Source organism: Kwoniella mangroviensis (assembly GCF_000507465.2).
Source record: "Kwoniella mangroviensis CBS 8507 chromosome 1 map unlocalized Ctg02, whole genome shotgun sequence".
NCBI classification, from domain to species: Eukaryota; Fungi; Basidiomycota; class Tremellomycetes; order Tremellales; family Cryptococcaceae; genus Kwoniella; species Kwoniella mangrovensis.
The window spans coordinates 358,716-378,747 of NW_027062534.1; the positions used below are offsets into that span (position 1 = coordinate 358,716).

General features: G+C 44.3%; 7 protein-coding genes across 7 annotated transcripts; 4 read left to right on the forward strand and 3 right to left on the reverse strand.

Moving 5' to 3' along the window:
* Positions 1–1,065: 1,065 nt before the first annotated feature.
* Positions 1,066–2,902, forward strand: I203_105215 (uncharacterized protein; the record flags this gene model as incomplete). The annotated part of the gene is made up of 5 exons (XM_065517714.1): positions 1,066–1,356; positions 1,592–1,737; positions 1,858–2,171; positions 2,350–2,588; positions 2,795–2,902. 5 exons carry the CDS (start codon positions 1,066–1,068, stop codon positions 2,900–2,902), a joined length of 1,098 nt encoding a protein of 365 aa, XP_065373018.1.
* A 758-nt stretch (positions 2,903–3,660) lies between these two features.
* I203_105216 (uncharacterized protein) lies at positions 3,661–7,148 on the reverse strand (the record flags this gene model as incomplete). Its single annotated transcript, XM_019144385.1, has 9 exons — positions 3,661–4,471; positions 4,532–4,755; positions 4,907–5,008; positions 5,084–5,428; positions 5,487–5,616; positions 5,685–5,836; positions 5,912–6,885; positions 6,939–7,008; positions 7,077–7,148. The coding sequence occupies 9 exons, from the start codon at positions 7,146–7,148 to the stop codon at positions 3,661–3,663; spliced, it is 2,880 nt and encodes a 959-aa protein (XP_019005720.1).
* Positions 7,149–7,426: 278 nt separating this feature from the next.
* I203_105217 (V-type proton ATPase subunit F) lies at positions 7,427–8,422 on the forward strand (the record flags this gene model as incomplete). Its single annotated transcript, XM_019144386.1, has 5 exons — positions 7,427–7,486; positions 7,557–7,638; positions 7,751–7,833; positions 7,950–8,037; positions 8,370–8,422. The coding sequence occupies 5 exons, from the start codon at positions 7,427–7,429 to the stop codon at positions 8,420–8,422; spliced, it is 366 nt and encodes a 121-aa protein (XP_019005721.1).
* Positions 8,423–9,077: 655 nt separating this feature from the next.
* On the forward strand, positions 9,078–12,471 carry I203_105218 (uncharacterized protein; the record flags this gene model as incomplete). The annotated part of the gene is made up of 8 exons (XM_065517715.1): positions 9,078–9,457; positions 9,525–10,165; positions 10,242–10,427; positions 10,481–10,632; positions 10,706–10,805; positions 10,874–10,992; positions 11,117–12,116; positions 12,290–12,471. The coding sequence occupies 8 exons, from the start codon at positions 9,078–9,080 to the stop codon at positions 12,469–12,471; spliced, it is 2,760 nt and encodes a 919-aa protein (XP_065373019.1).
* A 910-nt stretch (positions 12,472–13,381) lies between these two features.
* On the reverse strand, positions 13,382–14,482 carry I203_105219 (uncharacterized protein; the record flags this gene model as incomplete). Its single annotated transcript, XM_019144388.1, has 3 exons — positions 13,382–13,501; positions 13,783–14,109; positions 14,384–14,482. 3 exons carry the CDS (start codon positions 14,480–14,482, stop codon positions 13,382–13,384), a joined length of 546 nt encoding a protein of 181 aa, XP_019005723.1.
* A 588-nt stretch (positions 14,483–15,070) lies between these two features.
* On the forward strand, positions 15,071–15,618 carry I203_105220 (uncharacterized protein; the record flags this gene model as incomplete). The annotated part of the gene is made up of 3 exons (XM_019144389.1): positions 15,071–15,196; positions 15,288–15,369; positions 15,455–15,618. The coding sequence occupies 3 exons, from the start codon at positions 15,071–15,073 to the stop codon at positions 15,616–15,618; spliced, it is 372 nt and encodes a 123-aa protein (XP_019005724.1).
* Positions 15,619–16,039: 421 nt separating this feature from the next.
* I203_105221 (uncharacterized protein) lies at positions 16,040–18,045 on the reverse strand (the record flags this gene model as incomplete). Its single annotated transcript, XM_019144390.2, has 8 exons — positions 16,040–16,173; positions 16,255–16,656; positions 16,771–16,902; positions 16,991–17,106; positions 17,196–17,283; positions 17,376–17,448; positions 17,520–17,561; positions 17,887–18,045. 8 exons carry the CDS (start codon positions 18,043–18,045, stop codon positions 16,040–16,042), a joined length of 1,146 nt encoding a protein of 381 aa, XP_019005725.2.
* Between the last annotated feature and the right edge of the window lie 1,987 nt (positions 18,046–20,032).

Below are 20,032 nucleotides of genomic sequence, written 5' to 3' on the forward strand. Positions count from 1 at the left end.
ATCAAACTGGGACTAAGAAAGAAGGTGAGGAGGAATAAGAGGATTATAAGGATCATATGGGCGCTCTACATTGTACACATACAGATCAGTCTCTAATCGTGTCTCCTTGAAGGCATCCGAGCAGTGATCTGGGAAAGACAGAGGAAGAAGTGTTTTGATGAGATCAAACATACCAGGGCGAAAAACCTTATGATGGTTGATCGAGTTGCCTTTGTCCTCCCCTCGAACTCATGATCATGTTGGTCGGTCATCGTCTTGATCTCTTGTACACAATGAATGATGGCGACACAGGATTGTTCAGATGAAGCGCTGCAGCATGTAAGAAGCTAACATGAATGCCATGTCTGACAAGATATATGCATCTATGAGTAGTAACATGGTTCATTGACAGCACCTGCAAAGTGTCAGCACTCATCTCATCGATGCTTGGCAGATCCGAGGAGAGCGGTAAAAACAAGTGTAAATTAGGTCAGGGTGAGCATGTTGGTATGAGTTGAGCTGTACTAGAGCCGATTAGATTGCAAAGGGGAAGTAACGTAACGGGTCAACTTTCCGAGTCCGAAACCATCAAGAGGTGCTCACACAGCTGCTAGGCAAGGGTCCCCAACAGAAAGATTACAGTATGTGCTTAGTTGTATGGGTGTGAGGAGGTCATTAATTATCCCGTCACACTCATATCGACTGCTTCACCATCACATGTCTTCTACAAATGAGGGGGTAAAGGGGTGGTACAGAGACAGTTTCATGATTACCTGCATATGTAGATGACCCATCTACACCGAAAGATAGATGTCTACTGTAGGGTGTCCTGTATCACGTGACGTGGCAAAATAACCTTTCGTGTCGAAGAAGTTGAAGCAAAGTGGGGAAAAAAGTTTAAAAAGGTGAGATAAGATATAACGAGTATCACCACACGAGTATCAGACAAGTGAGAATCATCATCTCGTCATTGAGCATCATACTCAGTGGATTTTGACTCGAGCGATCACCTATCTCATCAATCAAGCTTCATATAAATCACCTTGATCTAGCCTCAGAACGAAATCCTGTCCAATCGTCATCAAGATGTCCTCTACTCCCGCTCCTCAAGGTCTGCTCGTGACAGCCGGCAAAGTCCATACCCCTTTCAAGACCGAACTTCTTTCAGCTATGGCTTCGGAGCGCTTCAATAATACTCCCCCTAAGTTGATTGGAATCCTGGCAACGAAGAAGGACGATGCGAGGACCTATGCGGAATTCACCAAGAAGGCCTGCGAGCAGATTGGTATTCAGTTCGAACTTAGGTTGGTGGGTGAGGCGAGGGAAGGATTGGATGGGGAGGGAGTGGGGATTGATGTAGAGGAGGGTATTTTGGAGGTGAGTTGAAGTAGCTCCGGAGACCCGGGGGCAAGAAGGGAGTAAAGATGTGCGCGAGATGGGATTGAAATGGGGTCGAAAGGGAGAGGAAGGATGAGAAGGCAGGATGAAGACTGTCCGATGCTTGCTTCCCGATAGAAAAGTTCTCAAACAGTGATGAAGCACGCTGAAAATGGCATTCCTGCTTTTGATGATTGTGAGACTGATAAATGCTGATTTTCCCTCGACTCTCCAGGCCAACGACGACCCAGACGTACACGGTATAATGGTCTACTACCCAATCTACGGCGGACGACAAGATCAATATCTGCAATCTGTCGTCTCACCTCAGAAGGATGTCGAAGGTTTAAATCATCAATTCTTGTTCAACTTGTATCACAAGTGGGTGTTTGCTTTCTCATCACAATCTGAAATTATATTTTCATGTACCGTCCTACTGGCTATACAACATGGCATATCCATATCGTCTCACTGCGTTATACTGCTGACCTTGTATCGCAGTATTCGATTTATCTCCCCTCTAACACTCCGACCCATTCCCTCATCCCATCTCCCAACTCCACTAACCACCAAAACCCCTAAATCCAACGAAGAGGTTGTCCCTGAGGGAACCGTCAAATCGATCTTACCCTGTACACCACTGGCCATTGTCAAAGTTCTAGAACATATCGGAGTATACAACAAAATGTTAGAATACGGTGATAGAGCTAGAGGGAAAGTGATCACCGTCATAAATAGATCGGAGGTCGTTGGTAGACCTTTGGCAGCTTTGTTGGCGAATGATGGTGCGAGGGTGATCAGTGTGGATATTGGCTGTGAGTGTTTTATCATCATTTCTTCTTGAATAAATGCATTGTGTGCTGGGGAAAGTATCCGTCCTTGTTAATCAATTATCATGTCCTGTGCCGACCCAAATCTGATTCTTTGTGAATCGAAGGAGGTACTATCATTGCAAGCTCCATGCTGATTTTTTTTTTCCCACCTCTCACTTAGCAATCGTCGAATTCTCCAAAAGACCTTCCACATCCACCACCACCTCCAAATTCAACCCTCATCACATCACTACCCCCTTACCGGAATTCACCTTGGCTCAGGCATTGTCAATCTCAGATGTGGTCATTTCGGCTGTACCCGTAGCTTCGTACAAGGTTCCAACGAAGGATCTGAAAGATGGTTGTATCTGTGTGAACGTGGCTGGTGAGAAGAACTTTGAAGCGGATGTGAGAGAGAGGGTGAGTGATTAACTTTTTGGCTATTTTTGAAGAGTGGTAAAACGGTGTAGATGAGGGAGTTCATGGTTCTGCATAGAATGGAAAAGAAGAAACTTGCAACTACGAAGAATTCAAGGAGGAAAAATCGAGCGAGATTAGATGTTTATGGAATGATCAAACGCATAAACAGAATGATCGATTGATACTGACTTTTCATCATGTTTCAGGCATCAATCTACGTTCCTTCGGTGGGTATGATGACGATTGCAATGTTACAGAGAAACCTTTTGAGATTATGCGGCTATCAAGATATGATCAAGTCTGCTGGGTTGTAGTGTTAGATATGATTAGATGTATATCAGCGGAAATTGTGATTGTGATTGTGTTGTTCTAGATGAATGAATATCAATTCAGATAGAAAGAGTTACCTCTCAATATAGATGAATGTTGCTGCATGCTTCGGCCTATGTCAAGGAAGGGGTGTGGATTAGAGTGTTTATTTGGTCATAACGAATATCAACGAAGTGGATTAAATTGTATGGATTATCGTCCATGGAATTTTTACATCTTGTTCAAATCTGTTCTACTCAGCATAAACCTAGAATAGGGTTTGACTCCCGCAACATGTGATTCATGCTCCATCATAATACCTTACCATCAATGTGTCAAGTTATGGTGTGTAAATTACAGAGCAAACTTACTCGGGCAGATCATCATCTGTATAACCAAACACAATTCCACCATCTCACTGCGACCTATACTTGCACTTCCTGGTACTAGAGCTAGATCAAGAGAAGCGTGAGGTGTTGTATGTTGTACTTACAGTATCCCGATGCCCAAGGATATCAAGTTTGTTATCATCAAACCATGATTGTCGGTGGTTAAAAAGTTGAATAGGCAGATCGATTGGATAGGGGGGAAACGAAGGACTATGATGTCTGATAAATTAGATCACAGTGAATCTCTATATTTTTTTTTTTGTCTTCACAACATCATGTAATTCGTATACTGGTTCTGCCTACCAGGCAGGGTCCTTGAAGTACAGCCCCTCTGATACATAATCGATACATCTCATCTCTATATGACTGATAAATTACAAAATGCGATCTAATCTTTCTATCATCCCATTTCCAAATCTACCTCTTAACAACTCATCATCCCTCAATCCCCTAATCAGACTTTCCAACTTCTCTCTCTGTCCCACATTCAATTTATTCATCACACCACCATCTTGATTCGTTTTTCTCTTTTTCCTTATCTTCTCATCCTGAGATTGAGATAGCTCATCATCCATCTTGACAGGTAAAGATACCAGATATTCCAACTCATATACAAGACTCTCAAATACGAATTGTCCCGAATTCGAATTGAGAGCCGAAGCGTAACTCAACGATCGTTTGAGTGAATCATCCGTTTGGGGAGATAATAATTTTTTCGGATGACCGAACAGACTCTCCAGTAAGGTATATCCACCTGTCGACGACGTTGATAAAGCCAATAGAAGAGGTACGAATCCGGCTAAATCGCCATTTTGATTGATTTCAACCTGTTCCAGCACAATGTCCAAACATCCCTCTCTTCCTCTCATCGCCACTTCTGCATCCAACGAATCCAACAACGTCTTTTCCCATCCTGCCGGAGCGAGGTCGAGCTGGCTTACAAGGTTCAGAGCGCCTTTAAGATCGATCTCTGAAGTAGGTAAGGAAGCGTTCAATCCTAATGAATCGAGTTTGGCGCGTATTCCAACTAAGTCGAAATTGGAAGATTCAAATACCGGTGTCAAGCCGCTATTAGGACTGAGAAGTTCGTTAAGCCCTTTGGAGTTGACACGTATGAGTGCTTCGGGGCATGAATGGCCGAGGATCAGATCCTGTAGAACTACCAGGTGGATAGCTGATAGAAGTCTGGTAAATCATATATTATCAGTCATTTTATCGAGATCTAAGCATTATATTGAAGCTTACCCCTGTCTCTTGATCTCTTTACACAACCACGCTACTACACCACCAAGGCACCAACTCAACAAAGGTTGTGAGAAATATGAGAGACCGCTGTGGAGCGTATCGAGGTCTATCTGAGAGGCTGTTACTGCCGCTACGGCTTGTTGAATAAGTGTAGGTGATAGTTTGTATAGCTTTTGAGGTGGAGTGGCAAGTAGGATGGCATCTTCTATGCCGTCTGAGCCGAACTGTCAAGTTACAAATAGGATATTAGCGCCGGATACATGCTTATAGCGGAATGCTGAGGTCCATTTCGAGCCGAGTGCGACGCATCGTGTTTGCATGTCCGACTCGCAGAGAGAATTCGTTAAGTGTTGTCATAAAACAAACTCAACTCACAATAGCTTTGACCCATCCGTCCATACATTCCTTACTCTCCTCATCCAAATGACTAAAACTGATCGCACATCTTACATCTTCTAATAAAGGAGGTAAAGGTAACTATCCCGACCAACAATCAATCACATCAGATCAGCTCAGACCTTGACAATGAAATCGTTAGGATAGCTGATATACCTGGTGATGAGCTACAAAAGCTTCTATCAACGCAACGCCCTCACCAAATCTTGTCAAACTTCCTTGCGGATCATCATTCCTACTTTGTTCGTCCACTCCAAGATCCAATAATCGCTCTTGCATCAGGTCCAACAACGCCAGGGGACTTATCTGAGTGGTCAGACAAGCTAGTAGACCAGGCTGCGAAGCTATGTAGTTGAATATATTTTCTGGTGGAGGAGTGACAGGGCACGATTCGATAATTTGCGTGACTTCCTTGGAAAATGTCGAAGATGCTCCGAAGGAATATTGGATGGTGTGAACTAAGGAAGGTAGGTGAGGATGGGATTCGGAAGAGAGTCGATTCTGATGGGAAGCAGACTCGTCAGCTAGATCCATGTCTAACACGGATAGACCAGCTCACTGTTAAGGATTCTCCCGGTGAGAACGTATAGATATTCACGCCAGGAGCGATGGCTGATCCTTGTTCATGATTGATTATTCCTACCTGGGCAAATTTCGATAACAGAGTTTCTTGCAGAGATAGTAGATGCCTAAGCAGTCATCCATCATCAGCTTTGTGCTCTTCAGAGTGAATAGAAGCTAGAAGGAGCTGACTCACCATCCTTCGAGAGGTGTGAATGTACTTCCATCATCCTCGTTCTCAGCTTGTTGTACTAGGTTACTATACCTCTGCGATAGTTGCTCGGAAAACGTCTGCATCGACGGTGAGAGTGATTGGAACAGTGTTGATAAAACGTTTGATGGGTCGTCCTGCGGGAAAGACATTAAAGGGATCAGCTGATATTCCGTCAATTATGTCCATCGGTCTATCGAAGTGTGACTTACGGGAAAACCAAAATCATCTATACGATTGTCTTTCCACCATTTCAAGAGATTACTAACATCTTCCACCACTATTCTCCAATGTTCGGCACATTGTAAAGTATCCACATTCGATCCCACCAAACCTTGTATTGTAACTTCCAATAACACCCTTAACAATTCCTCCGCATCATTCGTTATCTGCTTTCCGACCCTGACCAAAGCTCTATATCGCTCTTTGAAATCATCCATCGTCGTTGTCGTCGAGCTACCTGATCTCTTGATACTCATCCGCTTGATATACTCCAATAAGAATATTATCGTTTGTCTCAAGGGTAATTTACTTTCACCTTTCCTAATATCTTGAGATGTACTCGCATTCTGAGTATTATCATCACCCATTTGTATATCTTGGTTTGGCTGTTGGTGCTGTTGGTTCGCTTGAACCATCAAATCTTGATTATCCAAATCTGTCATCAAACCACTCAACAGTCCTCTTAGGTGGGTACCTATCTCTTCCGGTAGACTAGGCAATAGTTGGCCAGCTTCCAGACCTACATCCAAAGTTGGTGAAGGGAAAGCAGAAAGGACCGAGATGAACTTTGATAGATAACCTACAAGGGATGATATTGAATTTGGCGAGTTGGTCGAAGATATACGTAAGAGCGGTAAGAGGAGGGATAAAGTTGAAATTTGATTCTGATCTTGTACAACGCTTGTAGATGTGGATGGACCAACGTCAGGCTGAATCCTGAGCTCGCTGGTGAAAGGCGATAAGAGAGATGGTATGGGTCGATCTAAACCTGTAGGATGGGTTGAGAGGATATTGGTTATTGATATTATTGATGATATTGATGGTAAGTCATGATTGTGTATATAGAATAAAAGATGGATAAACATCGTTCTTGAGGTGATAAGTGTTGTATTTGATAATAGGTGAGATAGGTATGAGAGTATCAGGGAGGGCGGTGAAGGGACGAGGTAAGGTAGGATGGCAGCTGGAACAGGTCATCAGCTGGAAGTAACGTCAGCCGAGCCCTAGTGAACATACCTGATATGCTATCATCCACATTCTGAGTTTCGCTCGTCTCGAGAAATCGCGATCGTATGAGCTTAGTAAACTATTCGACGCAACATGAAGAAAGATCAGCTATGAGCTTTCAAATGACGATTATATAAACTTGCTCACCTTCTTGGGAGGAAGAGCTCGAGCGTAAGCTCTCCCTATGAGCTCCGGCAGACTCAAATCCTCATGTGCCATTGTGTCCCATTTCCTGTTTGGCCCTGTCTGTTCTATACCTGTATACAGAATATATGCGTATCTGAAGATTGTCGAAATCGATATGAAATCGGTTCGAATAATTGTTGACAGAAACGAGCAACTAGTCGACTGCCCCGCACTTCGCATTTGGCGGACATGGCCGCAATCTCCTTTACGCTAAGACATCGCCCACAGTACTCGTCATGTCATTCATCTAGGTTCATCTCCTTTCTCTTTCTGCATCTGCATTGATATCAAGCATAACAAGACTTTCCAAGATGGCAGCCACGACGAGTAACCCGAAAGATAGGAACTTGCTAGCGGTGATAGGAGATGAGGTGGGTAAATGCAATCAGCTTGCCGTCATGAACAGAGTGGATATCCGCTGATGGGTACCGAATTGAATAGGACTCGGTAACGGGTTTGTTGTTGGCCGGAATTGGTCATGTAGATCAGAATCAGAAGAAGAATTTCTTGATCGTTGATGCCAGTGAGTAGGATGTGTTCTTCCCTGGGCATATCGTGTGCTCCATGTCAGCTGCTCGAGTCTATGGAAATCGGACAATGATGAGTATAGCTGATGACTGTTTTATCACCCGCAGAAACTCAAACAAGTGTAATCGAATCTGCTTTTCAAGATTTTACTGAACGTAAAGATGTTGCTATCTTACTTATCAATCAACATGTGAGTGGATCTCTGTCCTACTAAACCTAGGCTGTTTCGATGTCCACCACTACACCTCCAGAAAGCGAAAAATGAAGGATAACTGATCCACGTTGTATAAATCTTACTGAATGTAGATCGCCGAGAAAATACGACCCACTGTGGATAGGTATCAGGCTGCTTTCCCTGCGCTGTTAGAAATCCCAAGTAAAGAACATCCGTATGGTGAGTGCAGACATCTTTTCTCCATTGGGATTATATGTTATCAATACGAGAGAGGGACGCAAGGTGTAGCTTCCTCGCTCTATAGGTGTTCAAAGAGAATTGAGGAGATAGCTGGGTCATAATCGGTGAAAGAAGGCAGGAGGACAGTAGCATTCAACGACAATGAAGTGGGAAGACTCACTTTCATAGTCAGAGACAGGATGAGAATGCGGATCAAGGGTAGACCAGTAACTGGAAGAGAGGTCACTTTGCGACACCAGCAGAACCCACACCTCCTTCACGCCATACGAGTACACCCGCAATGATTGCTGACCAACCTGCTCTCACTACAGACCCTGCAAAAGACTCTGTTCTCAAGCGAGTACAGAAATTGCGAGGAGATTAATCGAACGTATCCATACTTCTGCCTCCTACCGCTTTCCCGATAGCCTACCTATACTTCCTCCTCTCTGGTCCAAACAATTAGACCAGCAGATACGGATGATTTGTATTCTTAGATGTGTGACATGCATTGAAATGAGAGAAGTTACGGTACGACACCCCCCTATCGGTTCTCGGACCGCCACAAGGAAGCTGTGTCACGTGGTACACCATGTCTCGCGCGTGTTGACAGGGATAAGCTTTCAGCTAGAACACCCAGCTTTAAATGGAGCACGTGTATAAGGACAACCGCTGAAATCGGAAAGTAGTAGTGCCAGTGTAGTGTTGTGTGTTGTGACGTTTTTGGGCAAGTGGTAATGGATGGGATGGGATGGATGGTGATGGGTTATCCCGGTTGGTGTATGGTGCTATCATTTCATTCCTCGTCAAGAATTATTGTTCATCACCATCATCACTACTCTGTCCGTATCATACCACATATAGTCACTTTCACAGCTCGATACACCACTGCTATCACAGGTCTGACAGCTAAGCAAGCTAGCTAGCTAGCTGATATACCCAGCCCAGCCAAGCTCAAAGCTCAAAGCTCCGACCAAAACCGATCCTCATCGTTCCCCCGTCCTTCCTTGGCTTGTTGCCAATCCTCATCGGCCACCATCATGTCGCTCACATCTCCTCACCAACCTGCTCAACCGCTGGCCCCTCAGCGCTCCCCCTCGCTCTCTCCCGAGAAAGAGCTACCGGCACCACGAAAGACATCTTCCCCCTTATCTTCCCCTTCATCGATAGCTCGTGGAAATGATCTACCGATAGATCCAGACGCGGACCTAGACGCTGCACCTGAGATCAGAAGTCCAGCTACGAGCTCTACATTGCCTCTGACGGATGATGAGGAAGAGGAGGAACAGCCGGATGATGGTGATGAAGATAGTGAGCTCACCGAAGAAGAAGAAGAGGAGGAGGAAGAGGAAGAAGAGGAAGGTGTAAGACTCGATAATCGGACAGGTACTATCAGACGATCCATCTCTAGTGAATCAAGGTGAGTACTACTTGTCTCTTGATGATTTGGATGTTAAGCTGAGAGCTTATAATTTCATGGCGAATAGGTCGCATAGAGAAGATTCACAAGCTTCTACAGCGTCCCTCACCCCTCCCCCAAGCGATAAATCCATAACGCCTTCGCCCCAACCTTCACCTAAGATCACGTTGAAACTGAATGCTCCTCGTGTTGACGATAGTCAAGATGAAGCGAATGCCGACGATAGCGAACGGGAAGGGGACGAAGATGGTGATGTTGAGAATGAGGATGACGAAGATGGCGATGTGACTATGAGGGCTGAACCGACTAATGTAGAAGAATCGGATAGCGCGCTAGAAAAGTCGAAAGATTTACTCGATGAGACCGTGGACGAGGGAGAGACGGAGGATATCAGTTTGAACGATAGCAAAGCGTCTGTTCAGGACGAATCGACATCGACTGAAGATCCGCCTCCTGCCGAAGAAGAAGAAGAAGAGCTGGAGGAAGAGAAGGAAATGGGAGAGAAGATTGTAATCGATGAAGATGAAGTTGATGTCGAACCACCCGTCGAGATTGAAGTTGAAGTTGAGCAACCTCAGGATGGAGAGGAAGGAGAAGAAAATGAGAATCTGGCAGGTGAAGAGGAAGGTGAACCCATAGATCAAGATGCGGAAGATGAGCAGGAACATGAGGACGTCGAAGAGAACGATCATGATCACGAAGCTGCAGGTAAGATCTCGCCTCCTCCTCATCCTCCACCGGTTCTTCGTGAGCGGCTATAGCTGATCTGCTGTGACCACAACAGACTCCCCAGCATACCTTACTGTCCCAACTCACGGTAAATCATCGCATTCGACCCATGCGCCTCCCCCGACTACAGCAGCTATGCGTTCGTTAGTTCAGCTAGAACTGAAATTCGCTGCTTTAAGGGATAGACTCTATATCGAGAGGATGGAGGAAGCTGCAGCAGAGGAAGAGATGATCTTGAATGGTATGTCATATTCAATTATCCATATATGCGTGGATTACTGAAGAATACTATAGGTACCCACCCTGCTCTCAAATACCTATATAAGACTCTCAGCGATAGACGTGAGAAATTACATGAGGTCGCTTCGCGTCGGCATCAACAGACTTTGGGAGAACTGAAGAGGGTCAGGGAGGCTGAGAAACATTTGATATGGTCTTCTTGGACTGTGAGCATATATCTCCTCCTCAACTCATGTATCTTCTCTGCCTGGGTGTTGATAATTTTTGTGGGGGATATAGGAGGACAGAGATAGACTACATTGGGATGAGTTTGAGCATACTTGGTCAAAGAGACGGAGGTTGGCTAGAGAGAAGAATGAAATCGAGACCCCTCGTATAGGTATGTCGAAGGTCCAATTTCAACATGCGACAACTTAATCGACTTAGCATGGCTAATTTTCTGTACAGTCAAACCAGTACCTAAAGTCGGGCAACCTTCGACCATTAGAGCTTTTGATTGGTCAGCTGGAGCTACGCCTAGTCAGTTGAGTAGGGAGGAAGGGAATCATGATTTGGCTTTGATGGATGTGAGTTGGCTTGTCCCGTATACATTATCATCCCCTTCAGCCCTGACCTTTTTTGGTGAATCCTACCGCATACCCACCTTTCGCCTTGACGAGGGGTGAATCACTGACGGATTCATTGTCGTAGCAGCATACTCGGCGTCAGCTCCAATCGACGAGGAATGCCTCTCCAGCCATTTTCGCTCCTCAATACAATGTTGCAGGATCATCATCCTCGCAGCCTGTCAACGGAGGTACAACGATATATTCTTATCCCCAGACTCAGCAGCAGTCTCACGAATCACATCAACCTCGACATAATTCTACCCCTTCTCTACCGCAACAGCAATCTCAAGCAGCCCATACCAATTATCCTCCTCGGATAGCGAACACATCCAACACTAATGCTAAGTCCTATCAACCGCCTCAGCAAAGCGTTTCAACTCAGCAGAATCAGAATCAACCTGTCCAAAGGCGAGAAGGAAGGACGGTACCTACCACGTCGGATTTGTTCGCCGGACCAAGGCGTGATTCATCGGTGCAGAAAGTGAAATCGCCCGAGGAGGAACCTATGAGTCCTATAGGATTGTGGAGCAGGGGTATAAATGGGAATGCCAAAAGGGATGGTAGTTCACCCAAAACTCCTAGCTCGTTAGGTACACCGACGATATCTCATAATCTTCCACCGGGTAATTCGTTAGCTTCCAGTAACACTGGGATAAGACGGGGCTCAACCGGAGCCGGGTCAGGATTAGACAAGAAATCGCCACCTCTATCAGCTGTAAATGAGAGCGGACCGATCCGTTCGAATTCGACTGGCTCAACACAACTTGGACCCAATACGGGTGGTTCTGGTAGTGCGATTCCTGCTCAACCACCTCGATCGAACTCTAACCCTAGTTCATCGTCATCAACGACGATATCAGCGAATGACAGGTCGGGCTCGGGTATACCACCGAATGCACATGGGAGGGAGAGACCGGATTTCCCAAGTCGGTTCGCTAGCCTAGCCGACTACCTTGCTAGCTCGACTGGTCAACCGGGAAATGGGTTGTTCGGGATGGGTATAGGCCTGGGTGGTATGGGTCTGGGTGTACCTATGGGGGTTGGCAAGGGCATAGGAGGAATGGGAGTCGGTCAGAATAAAGGTAAGTTTCTTGAGCATTGAGACGCGTTTGCTGTTTGTGAAAACAACCTTGACATTTGATCGTCCTCTTTACGGATAAATCCTCTGAGTTTAATCTGATTATATATCGCATAAGAGTATGAGAGGTATATGAGGTGCAGCTGGCTGATTCCTTGGGGCCCCAAATTTTCACAGGTAGATCACCATGTCAAACCTCCAATGGCAATTCCTCACCTTTTGGCACCACCCAATCTGGGAGCTTAGCAGCGGAAAGCAGTAAACCAGCTAAATCGACTTCACCTGTCCCCCCACCTACACTGCCTCCTGCTGGTACGGTTACGACGGCGGGTACGGGTGAAGGAGGTGGTAGGTCGTGATGGTATTGTGGTGTGTGGTGGGTACGAATGTAGAAGCCTCACGAGTACATATCTTGTGGTGGAGAATGAGACACCTAGAATTCTCATTATTTTCCTTGTGTCAACCCAGAGTCACAGAGTCAGAGTGTTACCTATATTCTTTTATATGCTTCGCTTCGCCTTCCAACAACGGATCAATCAAAAATCTTAGTGTCAAGTACCTATCGGAACCTTGCTTGTGATACATTCTCTTTGGCTTTTTGTAATGTGTTTGTTTTTTGTTTTAGATTTTCTACAAAGGGGATATACAACATGGTTAATAATATCAATTTTTTCATGAATCGATGTATTGTCTTTTGAAGGTGATATTTTTCATTTGACCTAAGTTCTTGAACGAACGGATGATCCGATGATAGCGATCGTGTCTGATATGTATCTCGCATGAGTATCAAGATTTGATTTCTAGCTTGATATCTGGAATTGATCACACGAATTGAAAGCCCTTAAACATTCCATTTCCCTTCTTGATATGAAGATTGAACAATGAGTGTCAGCACGTAAGAGACTAACAAGGAGCTCTCCTACGGAGTCAAGATGATTAGTCTCAATTGGTCAAATTGGATCGAGTCAAGAAATCTGTTTATACTGCATCAATCCAATGACAACTTTGAATGATAGTTCTTCATGATTTCATATGTATATCGCTACTAGAACAATGACAGGTGAAATAAAATAGATAAGATAAATAGATGGATGGATGGAAAAACACATAACATAGCTATTCCATTCCTTTCCGTATTATCTTCTTTTTCTTCTGTTTTCCTGATTTCCTTGCTTCTATCCCATCCACTCCGCTCCACTCAATCCTAATGATGGTCTTGTCACAAGATGGACAGAGTATGAACATTGGAATTCACTAGGACGATCGACCTTACATGCTAACGTGCAAACCTAAACCTGCCAAAGCCAAGAATGAAACGGTGTTAAGGGCAGAGGCGATACCGTGGTATAAGGAGAATTTCTTGTTAAGCTTTTGGAGGGTTTCGGAGACCTGTCACAGTATAGAATTATGATCAGTATTTTGTATAAAGTAATTGTGTGAAGGATAGAAGATGAAAATGGAGATGTGATCGTTTGAAGGAACAGATATAGGAGACACGATTTGGACGTTAGGGAAGAGATGATCGATATTGAGAATAAGGAGGAACTGTAGTTCTCGCCCAAAAGAGAGCGAGAGAGTTAAAAAGAGAATGACAGGACAATGATAGAACGAGAAACGAGAAGATGCTGGATGGTCACATATGATCTCATGAACTCAAAATTGACACTCACATTAGGCTCATCGTACTCCTTACCTTCCACTCTCTCTTGTCTGTGTCTTTCGAACATGACATCACTAGCCAGGGGAGAGACAACGACGAGGTTAAGTAATTGGGGGACGAGCGATCCGATGATCAACAAGGCTTGGATACCCTCCGGAGAGTTTGTGTGGTGAGGAGGTACTCTAGGAGATGAGATGAGTCCTGGATGGAACCAGTAGTGAGTGAAGAGGAGAGTAGAGGTGGCGATGGAAGAGAAAGTGAAATAGAGAGGTTGGAGTCGCGATTGAAGGGTACCGAATGTTTGTCGAGGGAGGGTCTTGTAAGTTCTGTATCCGGACTGTGGGCGAACCAAGTAAATATAGAAGAGCCAAGGAGGTAGACGGCGGACAGATTAGGCAAATACGGTACGGTTCGAATCGGTTTGATCGAGGCAGGACAATTAGGATCCGATCAAATCGAGATTTGAGATGTAATTCCATCGACATTCGCAGATTTATCATCGAGTGGAAGAGACCAAATTACAATTCAAGAAAACAAGGAGAAGATAAATTATAGGAGATCAGCATACATCCTACTTTCTTTTCGATCTTCAATAACCCAACCCCACTCACCACAGTGTTCCAGACGTTTGTACCCAAAGCGGTACCCCAGGTTATAAGGTAAAAACCTTTGACTGTGAATGGCGCAAGAGCGCTTTGGAAGATTGCCATGGTGGTCTGATGTGAGTGTGTGTGTTTGGTCTGTCTTTTGTCCAGATAATGGAATTCGAGATTGAGATGGAGAAGTGAGTTTGGGTTTAAATAGGATGATCTGACTGGTCGATCAATCACTCACTGCTACGACACGACACGTTCTACCACACTGGTAGTCCTAGTAGTAGTATGCGGTTATTGGACAGACCCAGTTAAGACGGATTCAGGGTATGACGTCACTCCACCATACCACAAGTCACAAATGACGGAATGGTATGATTCCTGCTCTTCTCTAATTTGCAGTTGCATTGGCATTCACAAGGTTGGAAGTATATTATGTTATAGCTTATAGATGATAATCGTGAGAAAGTAAAAAGAGCAAGGGGAGATGGATGAGGAATGATGATGAATGAGGTCACGTCACTGCCTGACCATGAATAACCGAAGTACGAGTGCTCCAAACGGAACAGCTATATATATATATATATTAACAAATATATGAACATATAATCATAAGACCTCCCTTGTTCTCCATTCTACCAAGATATACTTCTCAAACTAACAACAGCGATTAAACCACTCAACACATACACAACAACGACTAAAATGTCTTTCCTCAGAGCTACCACCACTCTCCCCTTGACCACCTCTCGAATCTCCTACCGAGCTTTATCCACTTCTGCTATTAGGTCAAAGACTCTCACCGAGTCAGTCAAAGATGCTGCTGACGCTGTAAGTTTCTCTCTTGCACCTTTTCACTCATATAGCTCATAACTGAGTGCAACTTGGCTGATATTATGCTGCGTGTCTTGTCATACCATAGGTAAACAAGAAAGTCGGTCAAACGCTCGCTTCAGGCCTTGAATCCGCTCAACACGCCACTGAAAGTGCTAAAGATACAGTCAGTGAGTACATTGCCATTCATGCATATCGTCGTCTTTGTTGCAGTGGCGGTTGATACTGATCATGTATGGAACACTCGACTTGTAGACGCCAAAACTCCCTCTCAATCTGAGATCGACTCCAAAGCCTCCTCAGTTTCCCAATCAGCCAAGGAGACCGCCGAATCCGCTAGACAAAATGCAAACCAAGCTCTTGGATCGGCTGCCGGAAAGGCCAGAGATGCAGCTGATGAAGTGAACAAGAAGGTTTAGGAGAATCAGTCTGAACAGGAAATTTCGATAATGATTACTAGTATCAATCAGGTCGAGGTTGTCATCTATTCGTGTAGCTATATCAAGTGACATTGAAATGAAATCACAATGAAGTATTGTCATTGGCATTGACGTGTCATCCATTCTAGTACATCTCTTTCTCAACTTCATATCAGATAGGTACTATGTATCGGTGCTAATCGGGTTGGCCGCTCGTTGACTTTACAAGATACATCTCACATCTAAGTGAAAAATACATTTCATACATCTATGTAACACATCTCCCATTCCCAAGTTCGACATGAGACCAAAAGTCCATTCGGGTATATACATGAATCGTATCGTAAACATCGTATAATTTCGTTATCTGCTATCGCGTAACATACTCCATCATCCCTTCTGCCCTACAACCTATTAACACTTATCTGTATCCCCCATAGGCAGGTGGATTGGGTAATCCACCATTTCCATATAACTGTTGAGGAGCTTGTTGCTGAGCTGCGTAGCCTGGTTGAGAGGAAGTTGAGCTCATCAAAGATGCTCTGATTTGAGCGTCTAATCGATCAATAACATAATATCAGTGATTGTGTGTCTATTTTGGGTAAACAATTGATTGTATGTCCATCCCCGACTCACATGGATCAGTATAAGCCAGCTGCATCGTCCTACTCTGTCCTATATTATCGCTCAACGAGGAATGCTGAGTAGTACCTCCAGGCATATCACCATCGAATGCCCCATAAGCGTCTACACTGGGTCTACTCAACACATTGTGACCTTGCATGCCACCCGCGGAAGAAGGAACGTTCGTTCTGGAATAGCCATATCCGTTTGAAGCCGTTATAGGTGTTTCGTGCGAATGAGCGTAAGAGCCCGAGTCACCTTTATCTGCGTATCGCTCGTCATCGGCCTGAAGGATGTTGGAGTATGACACGCCAGTAGATTCAGGTGGAATGAAAGCTGGTTCGCGATGTCGGTTGGAACGTCTTTCTTTACGGAATACCAATGCGGTGAGAATCAGGAGAGCTGCCCATGCGCCTATAAGGGGAACATCAAGTTATGTTAGCTGATTTTCGTCAATTCATTAAACGTGAACGTGATTTTGGCAAGGAAAGAGATATAGGTTTCTTCTTAGAAAGAACAGAGACTTACCGAATGAGAACCAATCAAAGATAGCAGAAGCCTTCTTAGTAGTACACCAATCTTTCAAACCATTCTTGAAATCATCTCCCAAGTCTGCATTGGGGTCGTCATCAGAGTTCTTGCATCCTTTCGCTGTCCAAGCTGTTATATAAGGAGAGAAACGGGGATAATCAGTAACAGCTCACGCAATATAAGGGACTATCAATCGTGTATGAATGACCTCACTCACCACTGATAGTCACGATAAAAGCGGATAATAGCATCAAAAATGATCCGAAAGCGTGTAAGATGAAAGTTGATCTAGTTTGATTCAGGAACTGTGCAGGTCTCTTCAATCGATCCCATCTGTTTTGAGTCAAAACCGCCGATACGGTCAGTAACATCTTGAACAAAGTAATTGAGAAGTTGATTTAAATGAGTGAAGATGAACTCACCGATCATACACGATGGGTACTACCAGTAAGAAAACCGAAAGTACGAATGAGAGCAAGAGTAGGAAAAGGGTGAATCCTGTTCCTCCGGCTAAAAACATGATCACACATCAATCAGCGAAAGGTTCTGTTTGCTTGATGCTGATTTGATTTGATGATGAAATCTAGATAGCTGATACTCACATACTCCAACCCATTTTGCTTGAAACCCTGCTACGGCGCCCATCGTACATATCGCTAGGAATGTGAAGAATATCTAGAATAGAAGGAGGGAGTCAAATTAATTCAGTCACATCGATAAAGCCTACAGAAAGAGATCGCACTTACAGCTACTACATGGATGATCAAGTGGGATTTAGGTAATGAGGGCTGTTGGATATTATCGGTGTACGATGGGTGAATGAATGTCATTTCGTAGAGTGGAATGTATGATCATGCAAAAGTCAAATCGAAACAATGAAGTGAAATTGACGATTGGTCGATACAGATTGGTCAATTGGATCCAGGATGAAGAGGTAACAAAGGTGGTGATGATAAAGTCAGCCTCTCGTCGCATAAATGGGAAGTTTCACAAATGTCTCAAATCCTCTGTCCAGGTCTCATCGTTTCACTCCCATCTCAACCCATCCGATAAGATAATATGTGCTTTCCATCCATCTTCGGATAGGAACTGTAACTAGGAATTCGAACATACCTCTTCCAATATCGGCCCATCCAAGAATGGGTTCCCTCCACCTAATCCATTCGTGTTTGTCCTTCTTAAGATATTATGATCGCTGTTGAATTTGAAAGCTTTGGATAATTTTGCAGTTGCCGACGAGGACGATGAGAATACGTTTTTCAGCCTTTCCATCGTGTTGTATTGTATCTCTGATGGTGGGTTCTAACAATTGAGAGCGGTGGATTGATTGAATGATGACTGGTGTTTATGGATGTGGTGGTGTTGTACTTGGTTCGAGATGTGATGCCTGATAGCGGGGTTGGAATAGTCACGATTGGTTCAGAAGGATGGTTGGATGGTGAAGATGTTGTATGTCAAGTTGCAAGATGCAAGTTGAAGTACTATCTACTTGGACTTTGAAGGATGAGTTGATGGTTGATGGTTCTATTGATCTAATTATTTGTGGCAATCACACTTTGACCGCGCGTAGTGATGGTCGCACAAGCTGTGTTGATGACGTTCGACTCTCTTCCGTCTCTCCGATTATGGATGTTCCGTATTCTACCTCCTTCTTTCAGCTCAGGCGATGATTAAGATATGCCAAGCGAAGATCAGCCCAAGCTAATGTTCTACTATCAACTGTGAAATGCTGTGTTATGTTGTTTTTTGATTTTCTCATTTCTCACTTCTCCGCCACCTCAACTTACACTCCTTCTGAAGCGCGTCCCTCCCTCCACCTTTTCGCCCACGCGAGACCCATGCGGTTTGGACAGATGCCACAACCCGGTTAGGATACAACCAGCGTTGAGGGATTTTCCACCAATCGTTAGAGAGGCGAGTCACAGCAAAAGGCGAAAACGTCATCACACATCATTTCTGAATGCAGAGAGAGAGAGAGATGGGGAATTGGTAACTTACAAGGAGAGTTATTTCATGTCCTGCTTACGCTCACGTCCAACGTGCACTACATAGATAGTCATTTTGTCGCTTGGATGGCGCACCCAGACGAAGGGAAGAAGGAACTAGAAAATCATTTTTGCAATTATACAGAAAGATGGTCATGCCGGCATCAATAGAACAAGGTTTCGTCATCGTTATGGAGGAGCTTGCGCCGAGTTCATATGGTGAAGAGCTTCACTTGTGTGACAGCAAGGAGATGTTTTTTGCATGATACTCAGATGCTTGTCCTATTTTTATTGTTTTCTCCTGAGGAACAGAGAGCCTTTATCATCCGGCTGGAAGAGTGAGTGTACAGTACGAAGAGCTTCGCATAATGGTCCTACATCGCCGTCAACATAAATTTTCTATTTTAAACCTCAGCCATGGCAAACAGACTGAGACTCACCAACTCCCACTACTGAGAAAACTACGTAACTAGCTATGTGCCTGGGATATGGGAGCGATGGGACGAAAGAAATGCTCTTTATGGTAATTGGCAGGTTCAAGCGATTCCCGATATTTATAAAATTCCTAATGGTTCATTGGGAACCGCGTTAGTAATCGTTTAGGGATATTAGTAATTTGGATCGAATTTCGTAATGAGCGATTTTTCTCTATTCTCAGGTGTAAGTTTAGGTGAATGGTTAATAATCCCAGTTCCAGGTATACTTCGTATATATCTGTCAACTGGTAGTGAGCCTTTTAATCTCAAGTCATACCGTGTATACACTCCATCTTCAGAAACATCGAATCACCATCTCAGATCATCTATACGGATCGAACATAAACATTACGAGTAGATCCAATCGAACAGATCAACGCGTTATAAGGTGGCGAAAGGGGGTTCTCTGTTCTGCTTTGGACGGGAGGTTTTTCTTGATCAATCATCTTACCTTGCCCTACCCCATCGGATAAGAACCTTTACTATTTCATACCAGCAAAACGTGAGTCTATTCTATCTCATGTCAGGTGTGGATGAACGTTTGTGGTGTTATGACCAAGAAGATGTGCTCAAAGGAGGGGAGGGTTCGTCTGATGATAAATTGTCGTTGCGCTACCTGACATTCGTTGATTTGTCATGTTGAACTGGTACAAAATCAGAAACTGATCGACCATAATTTTTGCCTCATCACATAGATATACCAACCCACACCCATCGATCCATCAACTCCACCCCTTCAACTCGCCTTTGTTCATATAGATAGCTGAAAAGTGGGATATATAATCTAGCAGGTGAGCC